Source organism: Marmota marmota, unplaced genomic scaffold (assembly GCF_001458135.2).
Source record: "Marmota marmota marmota unplaced genomic scaffold, marMar, whole genome shotgun sequence".
Lineage (NCBI taxonomy): Eukaryota > Metazoa > Chordata > Mammalia > Rodentia > Sciuridae > Marmota > Marmota marmota.
The window spans coordinates 53,880,031-53,903,700 of NW_025999977.1; the positions used below are offsets into that span (position 1 = coordinate 53,880,031).

The window sequence follows — 23,670 nt, forward strand, 5'->3', positions numbered from 1 at the left end:
GCGTGCAGAAGCTCGTTGGCCAGATCTGCCAAGAACGATCACCTTTCATTTCCACGAATCTCGCTTGGCATTAGGCGGATGTTGGAGAACAGGCTGCACAAAGTTTACAGACGTGGTGACGGCCAGAGGGCTAGGAGGGGGCCAAGTTCACCACCAACAGCAGGACTCCTGGGACCCGCCTTTCCTGCAGAGTGGGGATGGCACCCAGGGAGTGCTCCCCCAGCAAACACGAAACTCGGAGAACTCCACTGATTTGATCATTTTAATACCGGAAATGCCAGACCAATCAACAGGGAGGACAGATCACACAGATGCCTGCATTCACATGAGTGGCAGGTCCCCATAGCCCTGGGCGCGTGCATTTCCTTTTGGAGAGGGCAGATGGAGATGCATAAATACCACGAAACAACCAGGCGTGGAGGGGTCACAGGCCACGAGGGGACCATGCTTCAAAGGCAATCGGAGGCATTAAATACGGGGCCTACACGGTACATGTCACTTCACCATACACATAATTTATATATTAAAGAAAGGAGACCACAATATATATACGTGCAAGCGGCTTTGGTCAGAGAAAATGAACAAGGGACGTGGAGCCATGCACGGGAAGGGCTTGCCTGTCTGCTCTCCATTGGTCTTTGTCCCCACCTATCCCACAAAGTCACCTGGGATCATGATAAGTCAGCTGGCCTCAGCACAGTCCTGGGAAGTCCTGCCTATCCTGGGTGTCAGCCTCTGGGCTCTCTGCAGGAAGGCATGAGGTGCCCAGAGCTGAGAACACTTGAACCCTCCGTGGAATCACATCCCTGGGAGTTGCCTGGGAAGGGCCCGGCTGGGCGGGAGGGGAGGGATGTCGCACTGGTCAGGCAGAGGAGGGAGGTGCAGCCGGCTGCCGGGCAGGTGTGGCGCGTTGCCTGGCTCCGGTCGGGACGTCGGGACTGGCTGTGGAGGCATCCACTTTTGCAAGCAAAGCTGAAAACGGCAAGACAAGCCTGTGTTTCTCTGCAACTGTCCAGTGACCGTCCCTAGAACTGACTAGCACTGCTGGGGTCACACTGCAGCAACCGCACGATGGAAGGGTCGCTCTTGGCACCTTTGATGAATTCTTCCAGGGACAGTTTGCCTGTGGGACAGAGACAGAAGAAACTGGATCAGCCTCGTCCCTGCACTTCCAAAGGGGCTGGAGTAACACTTGGGTCAGGGAGACCTCCCATGACCAAAGTCTTGAGACTTCTGGAGACTGGACAAGGCCCCGTCTCCACTCACTGCTAGGGCATTTCTGGGAAAAAATGAAAAGCCAAAACCTTTTGCTCTCACTGCTCCTTGCAAAGCATCTGGTGACCACAAGTTCACACCCGGAGGGCAGCGAGCCTGGTAGATGGGGGTGGCTCACTGATTCCAAATCACCCCACGCTTCACTTATTAAAAAATATGGGCCTTGGCCAGGCAGGACATGACCTTTGTCCCCAACCCATAGATAATCAAGGGCCATGAAGGCCATGTTGGCTGGGTGCTCCTGAGGCAGCCCTGAGAATCCACTGCTGGGGGTGGGCTCCGCCTGTCAGCCACGCTGCCCACCGGCAGCCCCACGGTCCCATGACCATCCCCAATGAGCCTGACCGCACCATGCCCTCTCCTGTTCTGCTACTCCACCAGCAAGGTCTGTCCATCCAGATTTGGCCACTGGGGGAAGGAGATAGGGCTCTGGAAGACAGCGGAAGGACCCCAGCTTGCATGGTCTCTGTGCTTAGGGGTCTGTGGTTGTGTAGAGGGACCATGAACACACTCCGACAGGCAGCGGCACAGGTGACAGCTGTTAGCAGCCCAGGCCAAGCACATGGTGGAAGTGCCCTGGGGCTCTTGGCTCTGTGCCAGTGGCCTGCCCAGACCGTTTCATGTTTCAGGGTCTCCTCTTCAATTTGGGATGATGGCAAACCATCCCAAGGACTCACAAGAGGGTGCATTTGAGAGGCCAGCCCAGCACTGGGCCTGGGGGACTCAGGGGCCACTGTTATGCAGCCAGTGACAGGGACCTTCCTCCTACCCATTGCTGAGCAGACACTCTGGCTTCTCCCAGGCATGATTTTCATGACTGGTGGCATGCGGCAGGTGCATCTCCTCAGCCACATGTGAAAACCTCGGGCGGTGGGGACAACCAGCCTCTCCCTGTACCCAGGCCTCCCAGCCAGGGGGTGATGAATGACTGGGTCAGCCCAGCTTGGCCTCAGAGGGAGGGCCCTGAGCCTACCCAGAAGCCTCGGAGGGCCTGCAGAGATGCTGGGGTATCCCTGAAAGTTCCAGTCCTCCTCCTGCCGAGAGCAGGGTGGGTTAGGGTTGGGGGTGGGGTCGTGAGCACAATTTGTCCCCCAAGTGCAGCCCAAACAAGTCAGCAGGAGACAGTGATGACCCCAGCCCGGGGGTAAGCCATCAGCCCAGGCCAGAGGTCCTGAGAGCTATCAGCTTCTGGGTGGCTGGGGAAGTGGGGCAAATTGTGGGTACCGCCTATTCCTGAGCAGACGGCTATGAAGCCCAAGGGATGAGGGCAGTGTCCTGAGGGCCCTTGCTGCAACCCAGCCTCTCTGGTATCCCCTCCGTCCTCAAACTCCAGGGACTAAGGGGCTGGCTGCTGGGCTCACGGGTGGGGGGGGAGGCACTCTGTCAGCGGGGTGGCGGGTGGTACCCACCTTCCAAGTTCACAGACAAGCTGGGAGGGACACTCGCTGTGACTCAGGAACCACGGCCATGATTTGTGAAGTGGCCAACCCCACACTCAGAGCTTTCTACATTATTCCACAGAAGCCTGGCAACCATGTGAGACTGGGTCATCATCCCCATTTTACAGAGGAGTAAACCAAGTCTCAGGAAAGCCAAGCCTCAGCACAGGTCTGTAGGAATGTGAACTCTGCCTCTTGTGCCATGGAGTGGAGAACACAGTTCAGATCAGCCCAGAGGCAATGCTAGCGTCTTATTTTATGTGTAAATGTGTTTTGAAAGCTGTTCCCTTGCTGTCTGGAATCTGTTTGCTGCCCATAGTTACACAGAAGCTTCTTCTCCCCGCTGGGCTCAGTGCCTAACTCACCTGCTCAGCGCACTTAAGACTCTACAAAGCACTTTCTAGTGCATTAACTTATTTTTAATCTCAGCACAACCCAGGGTGCATTTTCTTTTCTTAATGTAGCTTCTTTGTGTTCCAAGAGCAAATCAGACCTGGCTCTGGGGCCCTGCTTGGCAAAGCCGGCACACGGGCAGAACGGACCTGTCTCACGGCTGGCTCATCCTTGCTGCAGTCCTTCTAGACCCTCAGAGCTGATGCAGAGGAGAAAATGGGTGCACCCTTGTGGTCAGTGCGGCCACTCTCCCTCCTCCTGAGACTGGCCTTCCTGCAGCAGTAGGACCCCAGAGTCCCAAGTGCAGTGGCGTAGGTAGACAAGGCCACCATGTGCACCCTGACAGAGCTCCCCGAGGGCCCCCCAGGGTGACGGCGAACCAGGCTGGCCAGCTTCCAGGACGCCTGCCGTCCTTTCCCAAGCACACCCGTGGGAACAAGTAAGACTGTGGCTCAGAGGGGCCAGAAACGGGCCCAGAGTCATAAAATCAAAGGAGGGAGCCAGCACAAGATGGGCATCCTGACCGAGTCCTGTGTCCCTCAGCACAGCTGTGCCAGGGCAGGAGGCTGGGGTGGGCTGTAGGAGGCTGAGAGGCACAGAGGGGAGGGAAGTGTCAACACCCTGTGACCCCATAACGTCACGTGAACACAGGTCCCCCCCTGCCTACCGTCATTGTTGGTGTCCATCTGCCGGAAGATCTTGTCCGTCCGCTTCTCCGGAGTGGACTCATCTTCCGGCATCTTCATCACAGAGGACACCATCTTATAGATGGCCTGGAGGAAGCACACAGGGGATGCTCAGGGGACATTTCTGGGCATTTGGGGCAAGATGACAGCTTCCCACAGCCCCCAGCCAGCCAGGGGCAGAGAGAGTGGGTGCTCCCCGGCAGCTAGACCTTCTCTAATGAGAAGGTCCCTGCTGCTCGGTTCACCTTGGACAGATCTCACGGACAGGATGTGGAGAAAAGAGCCAGGCCCGTTTCAGCGAAGTTCAAGAGCACAATAGAATACCGCACTGTGACGGGGGAAGGAGGGGAGGCATCTCGGGCGGAGGGTCAGGGTTGGGACAGTGCCAGGAAGGTGCTTGTGGGACCTACTGGGGGCTGGGAATGCTGAGTGGGGTGGCGGTCACATGTCTGCAGGATCTGAATCTGTGACTCAACCAAGTGCAGACAGAAAATATTGATAAGAAAATTGCACCCGTACAGATCTGCTGTCCTTGTTCCCTGAGCAATCCAGTGTGACTTACACTGTATTAGGAATGGTAAGTCATCTAGACCCGGAGGAACCGTGTAGGTCACACGCAGATTCTACACCATTTTATCTACTATTGTGCCATTTTGGTATCTGTGGGTGTCCTGGAACTAACCCCCCACAGACACCAAGGGATGAATGTAATTCTGAGCTCTGTTACCTCTTTAAGAAATCACCTCTCTGAATCTTAGAACTTGTGAAATGTCAAAAATGACCTACTCCATAGGGTTCTGAAGGTGAAAACTGATCCCAGTGTGCGCTGGGGCCCGGTGCTTACAGCAGGAGATTAATAAACTGGGCTTTTCCCATTGCTCTTTGTAAGGACCTGTCCAGTCCGTGACAGCTGATCACTTTCAATGGGCCCCAGATAGTGACCTGCCAGAATGACGGGTCGTGTGGCGAACACAGAGCAGGAGGTCCCCAGCCCTGGGCGCCCCGCGGCCGGTACCTGCACGATCTCCAGCATCTCGCTGCGGCTGATGTAGCCGTTGCCGTCCAGGTCGTACATGCTGAAGGCCCACTTGAGCTTCTGCTCCAGCTTGCCCCGCGAGGTCACGCTCAGCGCGATGATGAACTCCCGGAAGTCGATGGTGCCGTCGCTGTTGGTGTCGAAGGTGCGGAAGACGTGCTCCGCAAACTTGGAGGCATCGCCGTAGGGGAAGAAGTTGGCGTAGATCTTCTTGAACTCGTCCACGGTCAGGTGGCCGGTGGGGCAGTCCTTGAGGAAGCCCTTGTACCACTCCTGCAGCTCGTGGTCCGTGAACTCCGTGTTCTCGCGCAGGTCCTGCAGCACCTCGGGCCGCAGCTTGCTGTTCTGCTTGCCCATGGCGGCCGGCGGCGACGACACCTGCAGGACACAGGGGGGCTACGGTCACCGGGGCCCCAGACTGGCTCCCCCCATCCCACCCAGCTGGCTGAGAACGTCCCCTCTGCATCCATGCCATGGGCTGCAGGGACCCAAGCAGGACCTTCATTCTGCAAGCACCAGGTCCCAGCACACCCCAGATCACAAGGTGCTCTACGGTCCTGAGCCCCGTGGAGAATGCAGAGCACTCCAGCGAGGTCCGGATGGACTCCACTCACAGGCCGAGACAGAGGGCAGCCTTGGGAATGTGGAAAGGTGAGGGAAAACCAATGGAATGGAGCATGTCCAACGCCCCGGGGTGCTGTACACGTCATGAGATTAAAATAATTCCTCAATCTTGTCATCCGCCATCAGTTCAGGGCAAAGTGGCCACGTTGGCCCATGCCTGACCCTTTGAGCTTCTGCTCCAGCTTGGGTTTCTCTTTGGGGTACTATGATTATGTTTTTATCCTTAGAACAGGTATCTGGAAACCTTGAGGAGCTCCCCCCTTCTTCTCTTGCCTTTGAGAAACGGCCCTGGTGGGAGAGGTTCTAGAATTGACATTAAGCAGGAAATGCTGTTCTGAGTGGTAATAGCAAAAAACGAGGCAATCATGGGACGTGGGACCGCACTGCACTTAAAAGCACAGCCCGTGGGCAGCTCTGCACGAGGCCTGGGTGATGTTTCCACGAGACGCTGATGTAGCTTCCGCTTCACCACCCCATTTTATTTTCTGACTTCACATTAACACGTGTACACGGCTCAACAATTTTTGAAGCACACAGAAGAATGGGAGGGGAGAAAACGACTTCCCCCCGAGTCTCCGAGGAAGCCACTCTGAACTACTTGTCCATTTATGAACTCTAAGCAGGAGGCACTGTGTCCCCGTATGGAAGATAAGAAACTCACTTCGCCCACATGGCCACCACTTCCTCCTCCTTCCGTGCCTCCTCCCCAGGTTTTATTAGTTTTACGTCGACCTGTTTTTGCTTTCGTCTTTATGACTTTAAGTGCTAAGCTTGACGTTCCTTTACTAGCCTCTCGTAGGACAGTTTGACGTTATCTTTCAAAACCACACGCACGCACTGTGACCCAGCTCCTGAAACCTCTCTACACACACTCCCATCTGGGCAGGCAACAGTGGCCGAGCTGCTGCCTACACCGCTGTGTGTAATGACCAGCAGCCCAGATGCCCCGTCACATCCTGACAAGAAACACTCTCCAAGACGGATCTTTAAGTGTGAAGTGTCGGTGCACCATGACATGAGAGCTTGCTGCCATTTGTGAATAAGAAATACTTGTGCTTGTGTATTCATGTCTCTGGAAGGACGGACTGGGAATGATGACCTTGGCCAGGGAATGAAAGGGGGCTTGATGGACAGGGGACTCGTGAGTCTTTTGCTGTAAGCCTTCTTGCAATTTTAAAATGTTGAACTCTGTGCCCATATTTTTTATTCAAAGAACAGAGATACAAAAACAAGAGCCAAGCGGCTGGACACAGAGCTCTTGGCTCTCCCTTGGGAGGATGACCTGCCGATTCCTTCCTCCTCCTTCCCCATCTAGCTTTTGTCCCTCTTCTTCATCAAGGTTTGCAAACTCTCCATTCTGCTTCTCCTTCGGGTTGATCCTAAACTGTGAAGTCAGCCTCTCTGCATAACCTGATTCTCAGTTTCCTGGTGATGCTGAGTGTAGTTTGGTGGGGCAGCCTGGGCCCCGGGAAGTGGTGGCCAGCCAGGTCCAGCTCTGAACACGCAGCCCAGGAGCCAACCTCCCCAGCTGCAGTGAGTCTGCCCTAAAACCAGGATACATGTGGCGCCTAATCCACAGAGTTGAGGAGTCACATTAAGCCTATGATGAATGTATAGGTGGGGACGCTTTCCCCACTGGCCCCACTGCCCAGTTCTCTGACCTACCCTGGTCCTGGGTAATACCACCGGTTACCCTGTTACTTTGTGCTCTGAAGGCTCAAAAGCGATTGGTGTTTAGCATGGATAATTCACCCCGGGAGCTTAGTTTATTGACAAGATAAGCAACATGGCTAAAGCCACACTGGGAGCATGAGAGACCGGTCTGGGCCTGGGACAGGCTGGTCCATAAACCCCCAAGCTGGCAGAGCAGGACGAGCTGTCTCAAGAGTACTGTCCAGGGAGCTCCAATAATGAGGACGGGCAAGTGGCTGTCCATGGGGACAGGACTGGAGGAGTGCTGGGGCGTGCTGAGCCGAGCAAGGGCGACCCTCACAGGGGATGCCCAGGAGCCCGTGCTCTGGACCCAGGATGTGTGTGAGCGGCGGGTGGGGGCTGGGCTGCCGCCAAGTCAAGGTGCAGGAGAGAGAGGGTCCCGGGCCCCAGGCCTTCACTCCTGACCTCCCGTTGCTGCGGTTTCTGCGTAAGGTTTCCCCTAAGGCTTGTGGGTGAGGCAACCGGAACACTCAGAGGCAAAATGATCGGCTTATGGAGCCACAGCCCGATCAGTGGGTTCACCACTCGACTGGACGAGCAGTCTGAAAGGACTGCTGCTGTACTGGGCGGTTGGGTCGGCGGTGGGATGCGGCTGGAGAAAGCAGGTCACTGGGCAGGCACCTGGAGGTCGTATTTTGTCCCTGGCACCTTGTTCTCTCTCTCCCTCTTTCTCTCCCCCTCTCCCTGCCCCTGTTTCCTGGCTGCCCTGAGCGAGCAGCGTTCCTCCACCACGCCCTTCCTCATGATGCTCTGCCCACCTCAGGCCCAGAGCAACGGAGTCTGCTGGCCATGAACCGAATCTCTGAAACCATGAGCCCCAAGTAAACTTTTCCTTCTCAGAACTGTTTGGGTTAGGCATCTTGGCGACAGCGATGAAACGCAGACTGACACATCCACCCTGAGAGGCGACCATCGGAAGCATCATCCCCGGACAGGGGGCCTACCTGCCGGAAACTTCACTTACTAGTCCCCCCTACCAACAAGCAAACAGATCCCAGGAGAGCCCTGAAGGTTCTCAGAGGAGAGGCCAGGACCTGGGCCCTGCTCTGCCTGGCTGAGGGCTGCAGCGGGGAGGATGGCCCAGGGGAGAGAAATGCAGTAATGGCCACGTGGCCATCACCACATCTCAGTCCCCTGCTGGGCACCCCTGCACTTCCTGTTTCAGAACAGGCCCTTGTGTGACGCTCTTGGAGTCCAGGGTCCACTCGCCTAACTGAAAACCAAATCTCTGCTTGGACTAAGGCCTGATTTGCCTCAGAACCTGTCTGTGATTTATGTTCCTACAGATGCCACTGAAGTGACAAATTCGTAGCTCCCCCTGTGCCTGAAGTCAGGAAGGCTCCAGGGCTGGCCCGGCCCTAAGCTAAAGGCAACTGGTAGGGCGCTTCGTCTGCTGGGGAAACCGCCTGCATGCCCAGGTCCTTCCATGTGTGTCCCGGAGGCTGACTGTGACTCCAGGACTCTGCCTCCTGCCCCCACCTTCTTTCTCTTGGCGTCCAGCTGGCCTAGCACTGAGCAGGTGTGGTTGGGGGCATCCCTGCAGTTTCCGAACACAAACACCTGCCTTCAGGTTTCATTCCCTTGGGGCTAGGGAGCTCTCGACAAAGTCGGCACTCCAGTAGAGCCTGGGTGACCCTCCTTGGGATGCAGAGAGGGCTCAAGTGCCAGAGAGGACAGCGAGAGGGAGACTGCCTGGGGACCTTCAAACTGGGCCCCAGGAGCCCCGGAGGCCTTCCCAAGGCTCGGGGTGGGGGCTATGGGGTCCATGGAATAGGGAGAGGGGAGAAGGCCTCTGGGCCTGTGGACCCATCTCTGACCAGAGCAGGGTGCTTAGGTCTGCTTCTGCCTCTGATCTCATGCACAGACAGGGTTCTGCTGGCGACAAGACGTCTGAGACACAGACCCCCATCGCAAGGCCTGGAGCAGCGCTGGACAGTGGAAGACTGCAGGTCTCTGGATGATGGACTGTTTTTACCCCATTTTTTGAAACTCCCCCCAACAACAAGGAGGAAAAGAAACAAAACGAAGGCCATGCTGATGACCTTGACCATGTCCACGAGGAGACGCCTAGAACCCCAAGCACCGATAGGCACCAGTGGAGAGTGGGCAGGGAGAGGGCAAAGGCCAAGCAGAGCCAAGGGCGCCGACCCTGGGTGCCTGCAGGGAGGGGTAAGAGTGGGTAAAGGAGGAGCCCCGGCCAGTTAGGGGCTGCTTCCAGAAGGCCCAGACTGGAGGGCCTCAGTGCCTCAGGGAACACGGGGTTGTAGCTGGAAAGCACAGTTGGACTTAATCACATCCGAAAATACCACAGGTTGAAAACGCATCGAAGACTCCTAACCCACCGACATCATGGCTTGGCACAGGCACTGGGAGGTCTCAGTGGTTCCCCTCGTTGTCACAGGGTACCTGGGAGCTGTGGCTACCGCCACTGCCCTGCACCCTGGAAGAGGATTGCACTGCAACACTAACCCTGGAAAAGATCAAAGTTTAACATTTGAAGTCTGGTGGTTTCTGCTGAATGAAATATATATGAAAAAAAAAAATCTGTGTTAAGTCAGGACCATGTGCGCATGTGAAACAGCCTGAGCCCAGACGGCCTGCTCCTCTTACTCCTTTTCCTCCTGCCCAGCTGCTAGACTACATTTCCCAGCCTCCCTTGCAGTCAGGTGCTCATGTGACCATGGCTGGCCAATGGAATGTGTGCAGTGATTGATGCCCACCACTTCTGTCTGACCCTTGACTTCCAGTGCAGCCCTTCTTTCCACACTTTCCTGCTGTGGGTGGGATGCAAGGTTCCAGGGAAGGACTTGAAGGCTCCACAGGGTGCAGACCCCACAGCCTTTCTCAGCCAGGCCACCTCCTCTGAGGTACAGCTCCCCAAAACGACTGGAGTACCATCTCCTCAGTCCTCCTTCAGAGGGTGCATGACTACCATGTCTTGGTGCATGAGTGCGTGCGGAGTCGCCCTCTGCTAATCACAGGTGTCTCAGGGACGAGGGAGGGCACAGAGCGGCACCCTCCCCCTCCTGGTCACGCCTACTGTCATCAGGAACCACGCCTCTGCAGTGTTCCGTGCTGTCACAGCCCTGACCAGTATGGAGTCCCCACACTCAGCTTAGCAGAGGGACTTTTCCTCCAGCTCCAAAAGGAGGAATAGTTTTTGGAGAGACTCAGGACAGGGGAACAGACTGAAGAGCCAACAGAAAAGGGGTGAGTCAAGGCAAAGCTCCAACAGAGAGCCCAGCAAGCAGAGGAGGGCCAGCCGGGATCAGCCTCCAACAAGGGCTGGGAGGGAGCCCCCACAGAAACTCACTATGTGGTCAGGGGCTGGTGCTCAGCACTCTCCAGTTAGCTGGGCTCTGGGAGTGCCGAGTCTGGGGCTGAGGCCAGTGCAGGGCCTGCTCTCTGGATCCCCAGGCTGCTATGGCACAAGTGCAGACAGGATAGACCCTAAAAAGTGACATGAAGTGGGCTTCCTGGGAGGCCCTGTTCAGTTCTGGGCAGGGCAGGGGGACTAGGTGGTTTGCCTAGGAAGATGGCAACGGGAATCAAAACTGAGGGACAAAGAGGATTTTAAAGTCTGCTGAAGGCTCAGTCCCCACAGACCACATCCGGGAAAGACACCGCAGAGACTCCAGGACGACGGAGAAGCAGGGTCTGCTTTGCTCAGCTGGAGGCGGCCACATGGTCTCCACTGCAGGGTGAAGGGTCAAGGTTCTGTGAGGTCTTGCTTGTCTGCAGCCGGCCGCTGTGGGCCCAGGGGCATCTGAGGTGGGAGCGGGCCTCCTCGTACGTTGAGAGCCACAGCCGAAGGGGCCCCAGCAAACTTCCAGCTGCCAGCAAACTTCCAGCTGCCGGCTGATGATTGGCTCACAGCAGCCCCAGCAACATCTAGCTGATTGGCTCCTCGGCCCCAGCAACATCTAGCTGATTGGCTCCTCTGCGGTGATGCTCATTGGGCTGTTTCCCTGCCCTTTCAGACCACGGAGCTGCTCATTGGGGGACTTTTTTGGCTCCGCCCACGTGACCCAGCCTATCGGCCTCAAGAGCAGGAGGATTGTGGGAGGTGGGGAGAAGCTTGGGTGGGGGAGAGAGGCTTGTGGAAAGCCGGTGGTGGCAGTTGAGGCTCTGAGGGTTTTTCCTGAGAGGCTGTTTTGTTTGGCGTGTGTGGTTCTAAAAATAAAGTTCGTTTCTTTTGACAAGTGGCTCCTGATTGTGCCCAGCCAGACTGCGGCACTCGTATCCTGTGTTCCCAGGGTTCTTTCTCTGCCAAGATCCTGAGCAGCGAGGGAGACCCCAGCTGCTCTCAGCTGGTGTCCACCGCTGCTCCCTCCCTGGTAAACTTGCTGTCAGGACAGCTTCACAAGATGGCCTTGCCACTATAACTTTTATGAAGCCACTAAACGGAGCCTGTGAATGTCAAATAAAGCTGACGGCTACCCATGCCCTCAGTCCCTCACCGGGATAGCTCGTGTGTGCTCAACAAAGGCCCACATGAAATATTTAACACAAAGGACCTCATTTTAGCTCTCCCAGAGGCTCTCGGGCAAGGAACAGGGGATGCAGAGCACACTCCAAGCAGTGGTGACCCCTCCGTTATTAATTACAGAAATGAGCTAGGCTCCTTGACGCTTGGCTGTCTGGGAAATGGCGGACAAAAAGCAGACAGAGAGCTACTGCTCACACTTTCCAGCAGAAATGCCACCTGGCTCTGGTCATTAGGCAGACCCAGGCGTGGCTCATCAGAATCTCTTGCTTTCACGTCCAAGGAGGATGGCGTGGTAAGAAATGGCGGTACCAGGGGAGGGCAGCCTATGTGAGGGCACAGCCTTCTCCTGCTTGGCTTAAAACCTTTTATGTTCAAACAGGACTCGAATCAGACAGGCCACAGCCTTCTAAGAGCACCAGAGACGGCGTCTGATTTCTGGTAATGGAACTTGGAGGAGGGAGTTAATGTAGCACTTACACCCATCTCTCTAGGTCTCAGTTACTCTGTTATTGTTCTTAATGTGCTAAATTGTAAAAAAAAAAAAAAAAAAAAAAAAAAAAAGAGTCAACATGTAGCTGGGGAGCCCTATGAAAATATTTAACCCGAAGCCGGTACTGCTGACAAATGAAAGCCTCTTTAAATGGCGTGGTTCTACCAGCGCCACAGTGAGGCCCCTGGGACCCGAGGCTCCAAAGGCCCATTAGCCACAGCTCAGCAGCGGCCCAAGGCGCTGGTGGCATTTCATCCCATTGCTCAAAAGTACTCCCATCACTCAGGGCTCCAAAGCTTGCTGCCAGACGGAGACACTTGGAGGGAAGATGAGGGAGGAGGTGGGGACCCCAGGTCCTGGTGAAGGGCCAAGGCTCAGGAAGAGGCTGGAGCAGTTTTGCAGTGAATCTGAACTTGAAGGGATTCTGAGGGCTGGTTTGAGAGGGGAGCCTGTTCTGTCTGGGTGGAAACGAAGGCGGAGGCAGAAAACAGCTGCAGCTCCAGCTCCTTTGCCCCATGACCCCTGGACAAAAATTCCTCTTGGGGCTGAGCCACGGTCCTGGGGCTGACTGCAGTTTTCAAAACAACTCCGCTCTCTGTCCTTTCTTCAAATAAGCAGGTGAGAATCAAACCACCTGCAGTGTTGGCTTCCTACACAGTTCCCCAGGAGGGGACAGTCCTGTTTTGGGGGGTGTGCCTTTGCCAGGGATGAGGTGCAGGTGCAGGCACAGGTGCAGCGGGCAGACACTAGAGGGCGGAGTTGGGCAGGCTCCCCAGGACTCTGGCCCCTCCACTCATCAGCATGGGTACCTCATCTCTCCATCTACACTCTAGGGCTGCTTTGTCCAGTACAGTAACCACCAGTCACAGGCGGCTATGGAGCACTTAAACTGTGGCCAACCCAAACTGCCCTCAACCTGAAATACATACTGGGTCAAGCCTTTAATATGTTAAAAAATGCATTTAAAAAAAATTTAATTTCTAGGGTGTCGGACTGGAGGTCTGTTCTCCTAGCTGTGTCCATCTCCACCTCCCAGGGGTGGGGGTCTTCCTGCCACTCTCCAGCGATCATTGAGCCTCATCACACAGCCTTCTGTGAGGGGCTCTGAGCTGCTGCCCAGCAGGGAGGGGGGCAGGTTAGTGGCGACCACGCTCAAACTCTGGGAAGAATAAGGAGAGGGACAGGAAGTGCCCACAAGGGCAATGCTTCCCTTGCGGAGCCTGCTAACCTGTCAGGAAAGGAGACTCAGTGGTAAAGGCCCACGAGTATCCACCACACACAAGTCCTCTGCTCCTACAGACCAGGCCAGAAGTGGGCTGCGATGCCCTGGGCAGGGCCAGGCCAGAGGGAGCCGGGTGGGAAGCCAAGTGCAGAGTCCCAGGCAGAGCCTTGCTTTGAAGGTGAGTAGGGGCTTCTGGTGGCAGAGCCCAGGAACCCCAGCCTGGAGGGCGATGGAGCCTGATCTGCCCTCGCTCCATCTCAGTTACCTCCTGGTGCCTGGTCGGAGCTCTTCCTGTGCCTGTTTTGCCCCCTCACCCTGGCACGCCCACCAGACAGGTGATGTTCCTAAAGAGACGTCCTCGGGCCCAGGGTTTGGGTGCCATGTGGAGCCAGTCTGTGCCTCTGTGTGTGTTCCTTCATGATGTGACGGGGTGAGGTCTGCACTGGAGTTCTCCAGGGGGTCAGACACAGGGAAGGGAGGCAGGAAGAGCTGGGGGTCCTGCAGCCCATGACTGTGTGGTCACAAGGATAGGGGCCAGCCCCACTCACACGGGCCTGACGGAGAAGAATGCCCAGCATGAAGAATGCCCAGCCTGATCGGGGGGAGATGGGCCCAGGGAGAGCAAGGGAGACACTGGAAGGCAGAGCTTGTCCTTTCTCGCCTGCCCCTACCTCGTGGCCACAACTGCTGGTCCCTGCCTGAGGCCCCCGCCCTGGCTCAGCTGGGCTCCCTGTGTGTGATTAGGCATGCGGACCTGGGACACGCTGGAGCAACCCCTGGGGGCTGGGAATGACTCACATGCCCAACCATGGCTGGGTGGGAAGATCAGCACGTCAGAGTTAAATCTCGATCCCACTGCCATGCTCCGGGCCAGGATTGAGCAATGAATGGCCCTTCCCCAGAGGACAAAGAGCGCAACTGCCCCTCCAGGGCTGGTTCTGCTTGTCCAATGACTCAGCCCATCTGGCCAGTGGCCACCACCCAACACACCCAGAGGACACATGTGGCCCTGCAGGGGTGTTGAGCTGGGCTCTGGAGTCAGGCAGGGCTGTGCCTGGGTCTCAATGCTCCAGACCACAACTCAGTGTGCACCTCTGCAAAATGGGCTTGCAGTCAGGGCTGGCTGTGTAGGAGGGGTGCCGGCCGGCAGGTCCACAGGGGATGTCCCATCCACACTCCACGGCCAGCCAGGGTCTCCTTTCCTTGTCTGGTTGGTTGTATGCTCCCAGCTCTCTCTCAACTTCTCTGGGCTCCATTTTCTTGACTGCAAAAGGGGAACGAGGGTCCCTACCTATTGATTGACAGTGCAGCTTAAGGACACAGGGACCGGAGCTGTAAAAGGCTCTGACAGGCTGAAAGCACCAGACAAACACATGGAGGCAGCATCACAGCTTTGATGAAGAAAGAAACGCCAGGCGCAGGTGATGAGCTTAATCACAACACCGCGACGCAGAGCCAGGCGGAGCTGCGGCCGCAGGCTGGGCTTGCTGGAGCTCGTGGCGCTTCCTGGCAGACTGGTGGCTTTGCTTGGCACCACACAGTGGCATCCAAAACCAGGTCCTCAAGGCCTGGGCGGGAGAGAGCTGGGGTCACAGCAGTCCAGCTGGGGCGGGTCAGTGGAATTCCAACTCCTGGGCCTCAGAGAGAGCAGAGGACAAAGCCCAGAAGAAACAGTCGTGGGCCGCGGGCTGCGCCTGGCAAAGTGGCCCCAGCAGGATGAGGTCTCCTCTTCCCTGGCAGGATGTGTCCTGGGGGACCCGGGGCTGCCGCCTGGTTTGGAGCCCTTTTTAACGGGAACCTGGAGGGCGGGGGCCATTCCACACTTGCCCAGAGAACCCCCAGGATCCTGAGGACGGAGGGGAAGTCAGACCTGTTGGTGGACAGGCTGCGGGTGGGCCGGGATGTGCGCACACCTCACCTCCCTGCCACAGACACCTTCACGCCACCCGTCACATACAAGCCCACATCCCTGTGAGGCCCACACCTGTGTGGTGTGTGGTCCCGCCATTCCCTGTCCAAAGGCCTCAGCCCTGACTCTGCGGGAGAGAGGCCCAGCCAGGGAAGGGCTGCTGAGGAGCGAGGGGGGGTCCTCACACAGCAGGGCGGCTGCAGGACTCCACTCCTACGGGCTCCTCCGTAGAGTAACAGGGGCCAGGCTGCCCGTCCGTCCACTGCACTGCCCTTTAGGCACTAGGTTGGCACAGCTGAGGACCAAGCACGGGGCCTGGTGGAAGAAGGGCATGCGCGAGCCGGGGCGGGGGAGGGCGGTACCCGAGCTCAGGTGGGCTGCAGTGAGGAAGGGTGGCCAGGCACTCCAGGAGGAATCCTAGTGTCTTAGAGGCCAGAGCGTGAAAAGGAGAGGGCGGGACAGCGTGCAGTGGCTGAGAGGGACAGGCCGGGGCAGGCCACAGCTGCAGAGGGGCAAGGCCGGCTGCAGGACGGGGTCCCGGGGCAGGAGCCGCCCCAGCATCCAGGCTTCAGGCACAGGCCGTTGGGGACACCCCCACCAGCAAGTCCCTTGTTCCTGTGACACAGGTCTGGCCTGTTACTATGGGCAGCTTCGTGGGCAATGAACAGACTCAGAATGAGACTAACATTAAGGAGGATGGAACAATATAGAACAATGTAGAATAGTCTAGATCCACCAGTGTCAAGGGAGGAGGAGCAGCCGGAAAAACGGAGGAAGACACCTTTCAACTCCAGGAATTCAGGCTAGCTACTTGAAGAGCAGCTCCGATTTATACAGATCAAGTTAAAACCCAAATTAATAAAAGCAAGGGCTGGGTGACGGGCGTTGACGAGGAACAGACAGAACTCCGCTGTCCTGCTCAGCTTCAGAATGGGCTCGGGGCCTGGCTGGCGGGATCGATCACATGCCCTGACACTTTCTTTCCTCCTCTGTCAAATGTGGGTTTGAAGCGCACCGTCCCTGAAGTACAGCCCAGCTCCAAAACACGGCTTTGAGTCTGTCCCCAGCCGAGCCTTCTAGAGGACCTGAGGCCTGTGCCAACATCACTGTGTCCTTGCTCCAGGGTCTTGGTTGGCAGCCACTGCCCAGCTCTTTTCCCAGGCGATGGCAGAAAGCTGAATGTCTGCCTGGTCCCTGGTTGAGTGATGACTAAATTCTCAAATGATGGGCCCCAGAGGAACTCATTCCAAATTTCAAATTCACGTGCCCCTGATGAATGAGGCTTGGTGGCAGCCTCCCACGTCTGTGAGAAGCAATGTCACTAAGTTGAGGCCTAAGTGGAGTCTTTAAGACACGCGTGGCCCCTGGAGGGTTTGGGTGCTCTGACAGATGGCTCTGTCCTCAGGACAGAGTGTCCCCTGTGATGTGCTGCCCACTGCTGAGCTCGTGAAGTGGGGGCGTCTCCTTGGTGTCCGCTTACGGCTCTCACTCACCGGGCCAAAAACTTTTCTTTTTTTTTTTTAATTTGGAAGAAAGCCTCCAGGGGATCATCTCATGTGCATTTGACTCATGTCTATCGTCTTTGGGAAGAAATAAAAACAGTAAGTTATTTTCACTAAAATGGCATCAGCCCAGGGAAACATTAGGCGCAAGAATGGGGACATGCCAGCTGCCCCTTGGTGGCCCCAGTGGCCACGGTCTTAAGTTTCATTAGAGAATGTGTTTACAGTCAGGAGTGGGGACAGTTCAGAAAAGCTGCCCTTTGCCACTTTTATTCTTTAAATCACACCACCAGAAGCCACAGAGTCTTCAGAGGTGTTGGGCGACATAGATCTATGTACAGAAAGTGTCAATGAACGTGCTTTAACTGAACACCCACACTGTGAAACACAGAGCTGTTTGGGGATATACACAGACATACAAGGTGCCTTTAAAGTGTTGACTCTCTGGAGGGGAAAGTGAGGCCCAAGTCTCCTCTCTCCTCATGCCCCAATTCATCGCCTCCTTTGCCGGGCACTGTCTGGGTACCGGGTGGCGGGAGGGGGACGGGGAGGCAGCCATTCCAAGATGAACCCACAGACTCATGAGCCCCGGTCTCTCCCTGACTATTTTTCCCCAAGGACAAGGAGCCAGGTTCCATTTACCCAGGGCGCAGCCAGAAATAGTCCCACAACCACTTAGCACAAGTTCTGAAACAAAGGAAGTGCACAGTGATTGTTTGATGGGAGGAAGGAAGGAAGTCAGGGAGGGAGAGAGGGAGAAAGCCCCCGGCTGCCGGGGCACTCCTTCCAGAAACCTCCAACCCGAAGATCTGCCCCCCCCCACATGTGGTTCTGTGGCCCAAAGGCTCTCCAGCCCCTGAGCACCGTCCAGTCCCTCTGAGAGACCACCTTCCTCGCCCCGCCCACACCTCCGACTTCTCCAGCTGACTCTTGTCAAAGGGCCAGTTTCTTGGAGCCCCTCTGAGGCCCCAGAGATGAACAGGGCAAATATCTGTTAAGTATCTCTTGTGTTCTCTGGTTATCTCCAGGTTAAAAATTTGCACATGAGGTCCGATGAGTCCAAGACTATTCATGGGGTCAAGTAGAGAGGAAAATGTGGCACCTGGGCTGTCCCAGGAACCCTGGGCCGTGTGCCCAGGGCAGGCTGGATTCCTCTAGAAGGGAAGGAAGGACTGGTGTGGACTCCACCTGGAGAGGCGGGGAAGAGGGAGGGGAAGCGCAGGGTGGGCTCCCGCCAGCCTGTAGGCCTGATCCAGGCGCCCACGTGTCTGGAGAGCACGGTGGCCTATGGTTTGTTCCTCTGAGCCTCCTGCTCGGCACCCCCAGCCCAGCACTGACGCAGCCTGCCTGTGTCACCCACCCTTCCTTCTCTCTGCCCTTCTCCTCCTACCCAGGCTCATGGAGGATCTGCTGTGGCACCTCACCCAGAAGCTGACATGGAGCAGGTGCCTGGGAGCAGTGGACGGGCAGTAATCCCCATGCCAGTGCCCGGGGTCCTGCAGAGGAGCCAGGATGCCAGCTCCCACCTCCACTGACCACAGGAGTAAAAACGCCTGCAGCAGGGTGTGCGTGCCCATTGCCCACAGCGCCTGTCTGGCGGGGCTGGTTGCTGGACGAGGGTGGAGGATGCCCACAGGAAGTGATACTGCACAGTCACCCTAAAAATAAGACTCCACTTTCAACAGAGGAAGGATTTTCCCCACCCTGGTGCCCTGCCCCGTGACCACAGTGTCCAGGCAGGAGGCTGTTTGAGAGCTAGGGTGGGCGGCTGTCCAGGATGCTGCCTGGGACCTGTGGCCTGGTCAGCACTGTGAGGGCCACAGCCTGGCGCTAGAGGAGGTGAGCCTGGGTCAAGCTCTCCTGCAGACCCGAGCCTGCAGCCCCTGCCAGCCTAACCTGAAGAAGAGCCGCTGCCCGACCACCTCTCTAGACGCCACAGCAATCTTCTGAGGCTCTGAGCAGAGCTGCCTGCTTGGAGGACCCAGTGCGTCCACCGTGGGGTGCTGGCGGCACCGAGAGGCCACCTGGGCTGTTTTCCACACTGTGCCGAGAGCTGTGCTCCCATCTGCCTGACCCCTCTTCTTGCCCCCTCCTTCCTGATCCTCTTGCCGCTCCTCCACTCCCCAGGCAGTGCTTTGCCAGGGGCCCTGGGCGCAGCTGCGGCTCAAGGAGAAACGTGCTGCCCCGAGCCTCCCCAGGTCCTTTTTGGGTCATTTCCCTGTGAGGCCTCCCCTAAGAACTCTACCCAAAATGGGAGTCCCGGCAGCACCCTTGATGCCTGTTTCCAACTCTACTGTACATTGAGTCAGGTGTCACCGTCCCCTGCTTGACACAAAGTCCCTAGGGCAGGCTTCATTGTGGTTTCTCTACCAGTGGAAGCCCAGAGCCTGCGGGCTTGCCTGGCACACAGTATGTGCTCAATAAACACATCCCGAGTGAATGCTGTGTGGCTGTGGGGAGACGGGGCCCCAGGCCTGGGCACACAGGTGCAGACAGAGAAAACCCTACCTCCCACTGAGCATCACCTGACCGCTGACTCCACAGCGAGGGATGTTTGGCTAGGGATGTTCGTGCCAGGAAGCACATCAGACCCCCGGCACTTCTCTCTTGTGGGTGGGGGTTACCGAGCACTGACTGTGTGTGGCACTGAGGTGCCCGCAGGATGGGCAGGGACCCCACAGGCCTTTGCTCTCTGCACCTGCTCCAGCTTCCTGATGCCAGTCTCCATTCTCAGCAGAACCCCACTAGGCCCCTGTGCACTATGCTGACGCTTGGGGGGCGTGTATACAGGTGGCATCCAGTACTGCACACACAGGCATGGTCCCTCCCACGGCTCAGCTCTGATGGAAGGACTCAAAGAAGGAAAACAGCACCTTCCACATGCAGGTGGGGGTGGAGGTGAGGACCAGTGACCCGCCCACTGCCCTGACTCCAAGGCAAAGTCCCCGGCAGGGTGTCTCCTCCTGACCAGTGACAGCGTCCACAGGGTGTGCAGACATCCCCTCCTAGGAAGACCAAGCAGAAGCACTCCACCCACAGGAAGGCGGGCATGGCGCTCCCTGTGCCCTGGAAACCCGGACCCAGCAGCATGGGTACCTGGCAGGAAAGCAACCCCACCCAGGGCTGCAGGGGCTTGATGGGACTGGCCACCTGGGGACGGCGCCTGCCTCGGAGATGCCAGCCCGGGCTGGGTGGGACTCCTGGACACCTCTGCGGTGGAGGCTGCAACTGTGACAGGTTTCAGGTCCACATTTTAGCCCCCAGCTGAGTGCCGTGCAGGGTGCCCTGTGGGTCGGGAAGGCGGGAATCACTAAGTCACCAGCCCCCTGGGTGCTCCAGACTGCGGTGGGCTGAGAGGAAAACGGAGGACCAAAGAAATACTGAAAGACAGATGCCCCTTTCCCCTCGGGCAAATCCCTAACTCTCCCTGGACGGAAGCACCGGGATCAAGTGATCTGCCCAAAAAGACCCAGCCCCGAGATGGATCTTCCCGGCCTCATCCCTGGGCCTGTTCCTGGCCTGCGCCTGGGGTGCTGGGCAGCCTGGCCCCCACTGCTCGTCTTTCTTGGTCTTCATGCTGAGCTGGGTGAAGTCCCTGTATGTGGGCAGGACCCACAGATGGCAGGAGTCCCCCTGCCACCCTTGGCCCTACCCAGCCCCAGGGCAGTGAGGCTACAGGAGTCACTTACCTGAGGCCAAGTGGAGGCTGAGAGGAGCAGGGGTCAGAACCTCGAGGGGCAGGATGCGTGGGCTTGCCCGGGCTGCTAGACCATGCCCCTGGAAGAGAGAAGCCAGGGTCAGGCGGGAGGCAGGCGCGCCCGGCCCCCAGCCCACCACCTCTCCCTCCAGTTGGTTCTGCACACCTGCGACAGGGACCACGGCTCTGTGAGCCCCACACGGACAGAAGCCAGTGGGGAGACGCTGGCCGCCCCTCAGCTGGCGCGGGCGCTCGGCCTCCGTTCCGACCCGCTGCCCCAGCTGGGTCTGTGTATCTCGTGCACATGGTACGCATTTTTAACAGACTCCATTTTTAGGGCAGCTGTAGGTTCATGGCAAACTGAGGAAGGTGCAGAGATACCCCACGTACCCTGTCCCCTCACACACACAGCCTCTGCGGCTCTCGACATCTCACACCAGAGTGGGACATTTGTTATAGCAGAGGGACATCATTGTCACCCAAGTCTGTGGCCTACAGCAGGGTTCACTCTGGGTGCTGCACATTCTGTGGGTTTTCAGGGTAAACACTGACTTGTATCCACCACAAGTGTCACCCAGGCCAGTGACCCGGCCCTGAATGTCCCCGGTGCCCTGCCTCGTCCTGTGTAAGCTCACGGTGCCTTCAAGCCATGGGCTCCCTGAACCCTGCTTTGACACTTGGGGAATCGAGGCCCAGGTGGGCCGGGGACTGGGAGCCCCCTGAAGACACAGCAGTGGGGCAGAGGCAGAGTGCACCAGGTGCTGTGCCTGTCACCACTTTGTCGCCTACCTCCCACCACACAGGCAGGGTTGTCCTCACCCTTCCCAGTGAGGAGGAAGCGACTCTGGGGCAGCCTTGTCACACTGCGCTAAGTGGAGGGGGAAATGCCTCAACACAAGTCTCCCACCCCAAGCCCCACTCTCAGCTGCTCTTGTGAATTAAACTCCATCTAAGAGGCACGGCTATCACCACTCCCAGGGTGGGGTGGGGGCTCTCCAATTCCCAGGTTGGCGCAGGCGAACACAGTCCCCAGGCTCTCGGTGGACACTCTGCCTGCCGCATCACACCATTAATGCCAAGTGGCCTTGCCGGGCTGCATTCCCTCAGCTGTCCAGGTACAAAGATTCCACGTCACCCACTTTTAGGGACAGGCTTGGGTGACAATAAGCTCAGTGCTGGCTGACCTCAGGCAGCCACTTCTAATCCTCAGAGTTGCTTTCTATCCAGCCTCCCTGTCCCTCAGAAGGGACCGTTGGCTTCAGGGGAAGCTCTGGCGTGGGAGGTGCAAGGGGAAATTCTGGTTCCACATGGGCCTCTGCTGCTGAGTGACCTTGGGCGTGCCTGTGACCTCTGCCATGGTCAGTATCCCCATCTAGGACCAGGCAGGTGGGCTGGACCTTAGAGGGGGGGCCAGGGCCAGCTCCAACCCCAGGCTTGCTAGCAGGAGGGTCTTGTTTCCAGAGGCCTTCGGGGCAGGGCTCCCAGGCTGCCTGGGAACACTCCATTAACTTGAACTGCAAATTTCCTCCTGGCTCTATCGCTGAGCCACAGGGGCTCCCTAGCCACCAGCTTTCCAGTGACAGATAAAGATTACAGTCCTTGCTTGAGACGGCATCAAGGAGCAGAAGTCATTATGCAGAAATAATTATGTCGAGTTATGTCTGGTTGCTCCTGATATCTGTCAAGTGATTGTCTTACACATCGTCAGGCCTCTTCCTTTCTAGAAGAGCGAAATGCAGAGGCCCGGGTGACTCATGCGGCACAACAGAGCACGGCTGTGCGGCTGCAAACTCCTCCTGCATGCTGGGCGCCAGCCTCGCAGGAGCAGGTGCTCTCTTCAGGTGCCCTCTGGCTGAGCACTGGGAGACAGAAGGTGTCAAAGACACAGCCTCTGGGAGCAGCGTCATCAAACTCATCCCAGGGACCTGCGCTGGGCCTCCTTCAAGGCCCTTTCCACACTTCACTTCCTCTGCCGGTGCTTCCTGACACCCAGAGCCCCAGCCCTAGTTCCTGTAGGCCTAAGGCTCCTCCCTTCCTTAGGTTTGGGTTCTCCAGGAAACAATGTAGCCTGTGACCAGGCCCCGCCCACAGGGCACTCCCAGCTCTTGACAGGGGCTAGCCCAGAGCTGAGCTGCAGGAGAGCTGGAGGGAGAGCGGGCAGGGCTCCAGTCCCTGGTTCCTTCTGTGTGATCTTGACCTGTACTTCACTCCCCCGCTGCCCTCCCCACATCAGTAATACGCTACCTAGCTCATCAAGTTTTGGTGAAAATTGAGTTAATACACACACACACACACAAAATGCTTGGCACCTAGGAAACTCAATGACATCAACTATGAAGGGGCTGGGAGAAGTTCAACTATAAAGACACCAACAAGACCTGCAACAAGTGAATAAGCAATCAGAAAACTACCCACAAACAAAGCCCAGGCCCAGAGGGTTTCACTGCTGAATTATCTATAAACATTTAAAGAACACCAATTCTTCACAAACTCCTCCAGAAAATAGAAAAGGAGGGTACATTTACCAAGCTCATTATAGGAGGTATCACCAGGATATAAAACCACAGAAAGGTGTCACAAGAGGATGAAGTTACTTACCAAAATCTTTTATGAATATAGATATAAAAGTCCTTCAGAAAATAGTAGCATACCAAGGGCATCAATATGTAAAAAGGATCATACATCATGATCAAGCAGGATTTATCACAGGAATGCAAGGTTGGTTTGCCATCCAAATATATACACTAAGCCAATAAATACAAAAAACAAATGTCACAAACTCATCTCAATAGAAGGAGAAAAAGTGTTGACAATATCCAACACCCTTGCATGATAAAAACACTGAGAAAACTAGCACAGAAGGGAACTTCCTCAATCTGACAACGGGTATAGTTAACATCATGTTTAATGTTGAAATACTGGTTATGTTCTTCCTAAGATTAAGAATTAGACAAGGATGCTTACTTTTGCCACTTGTATTCAAAACTGCACCAAATTTCTAGCCAGAGCAATTAGGAAGAAAAAAAAAAAAGATAATCAGACTGGAAAGGAAGAAATAGAATTATCTCCATGTTCTGATGACATGGTTTTATATATAGCAAATGTTCAGGAATCCACTAAGAAAATTAGAATAATAAACAAGTTCAGCAAAGTTGCTGGATATAAGATAATTATACAAAAAAAAAATCAATTGAG

At 56.4% G+C, this 23,670-nt stretch overlaps 1 protein-coding gene across 3 annotated transcripts in view; it reads right to left on the reverse strand.

The window, feature by feature from the left end:
• Nucleotides 1-248: 248 nt before the first annotated feature.
• The window catches only part of Hpcal1 (hippocalcin like 1), a 90,325-nt gene continuing 66,903 nt past the window's right edge, over nt 249-23,670 (reverse strand). For 2 of the 3 annotated variants that reach the window (XM_015479981.2, XM_048804822.1), the window contains exons 2-5: nt 20,468-20,555; nt 4,809-5,207; nt 3,775-3,880; nt 249-1,123 (exon numbers count right to left, since the gene is read on the reverse strand). In XM_015479981.2, the coding sequence (XP_015335467.1) occupies nt 1,026-1,123; nt 3,775-3,880; nt 4,809-5,186 (582 nt within the window). In that variant the 5' untranslated portion in view covers nt 5,187-5,207; nt 20,468-20,555 and the 3' untranslated portion in view covers nt 249-1,025. The remainder of the gene's footprint in view (nt 1,124-3,774; nt 3,881-4,808; nt 5,208-20,467; nt 20,556-23,670) is intronic. The other variant, XM_015479982.2, reaches the window with a different exon arrangement.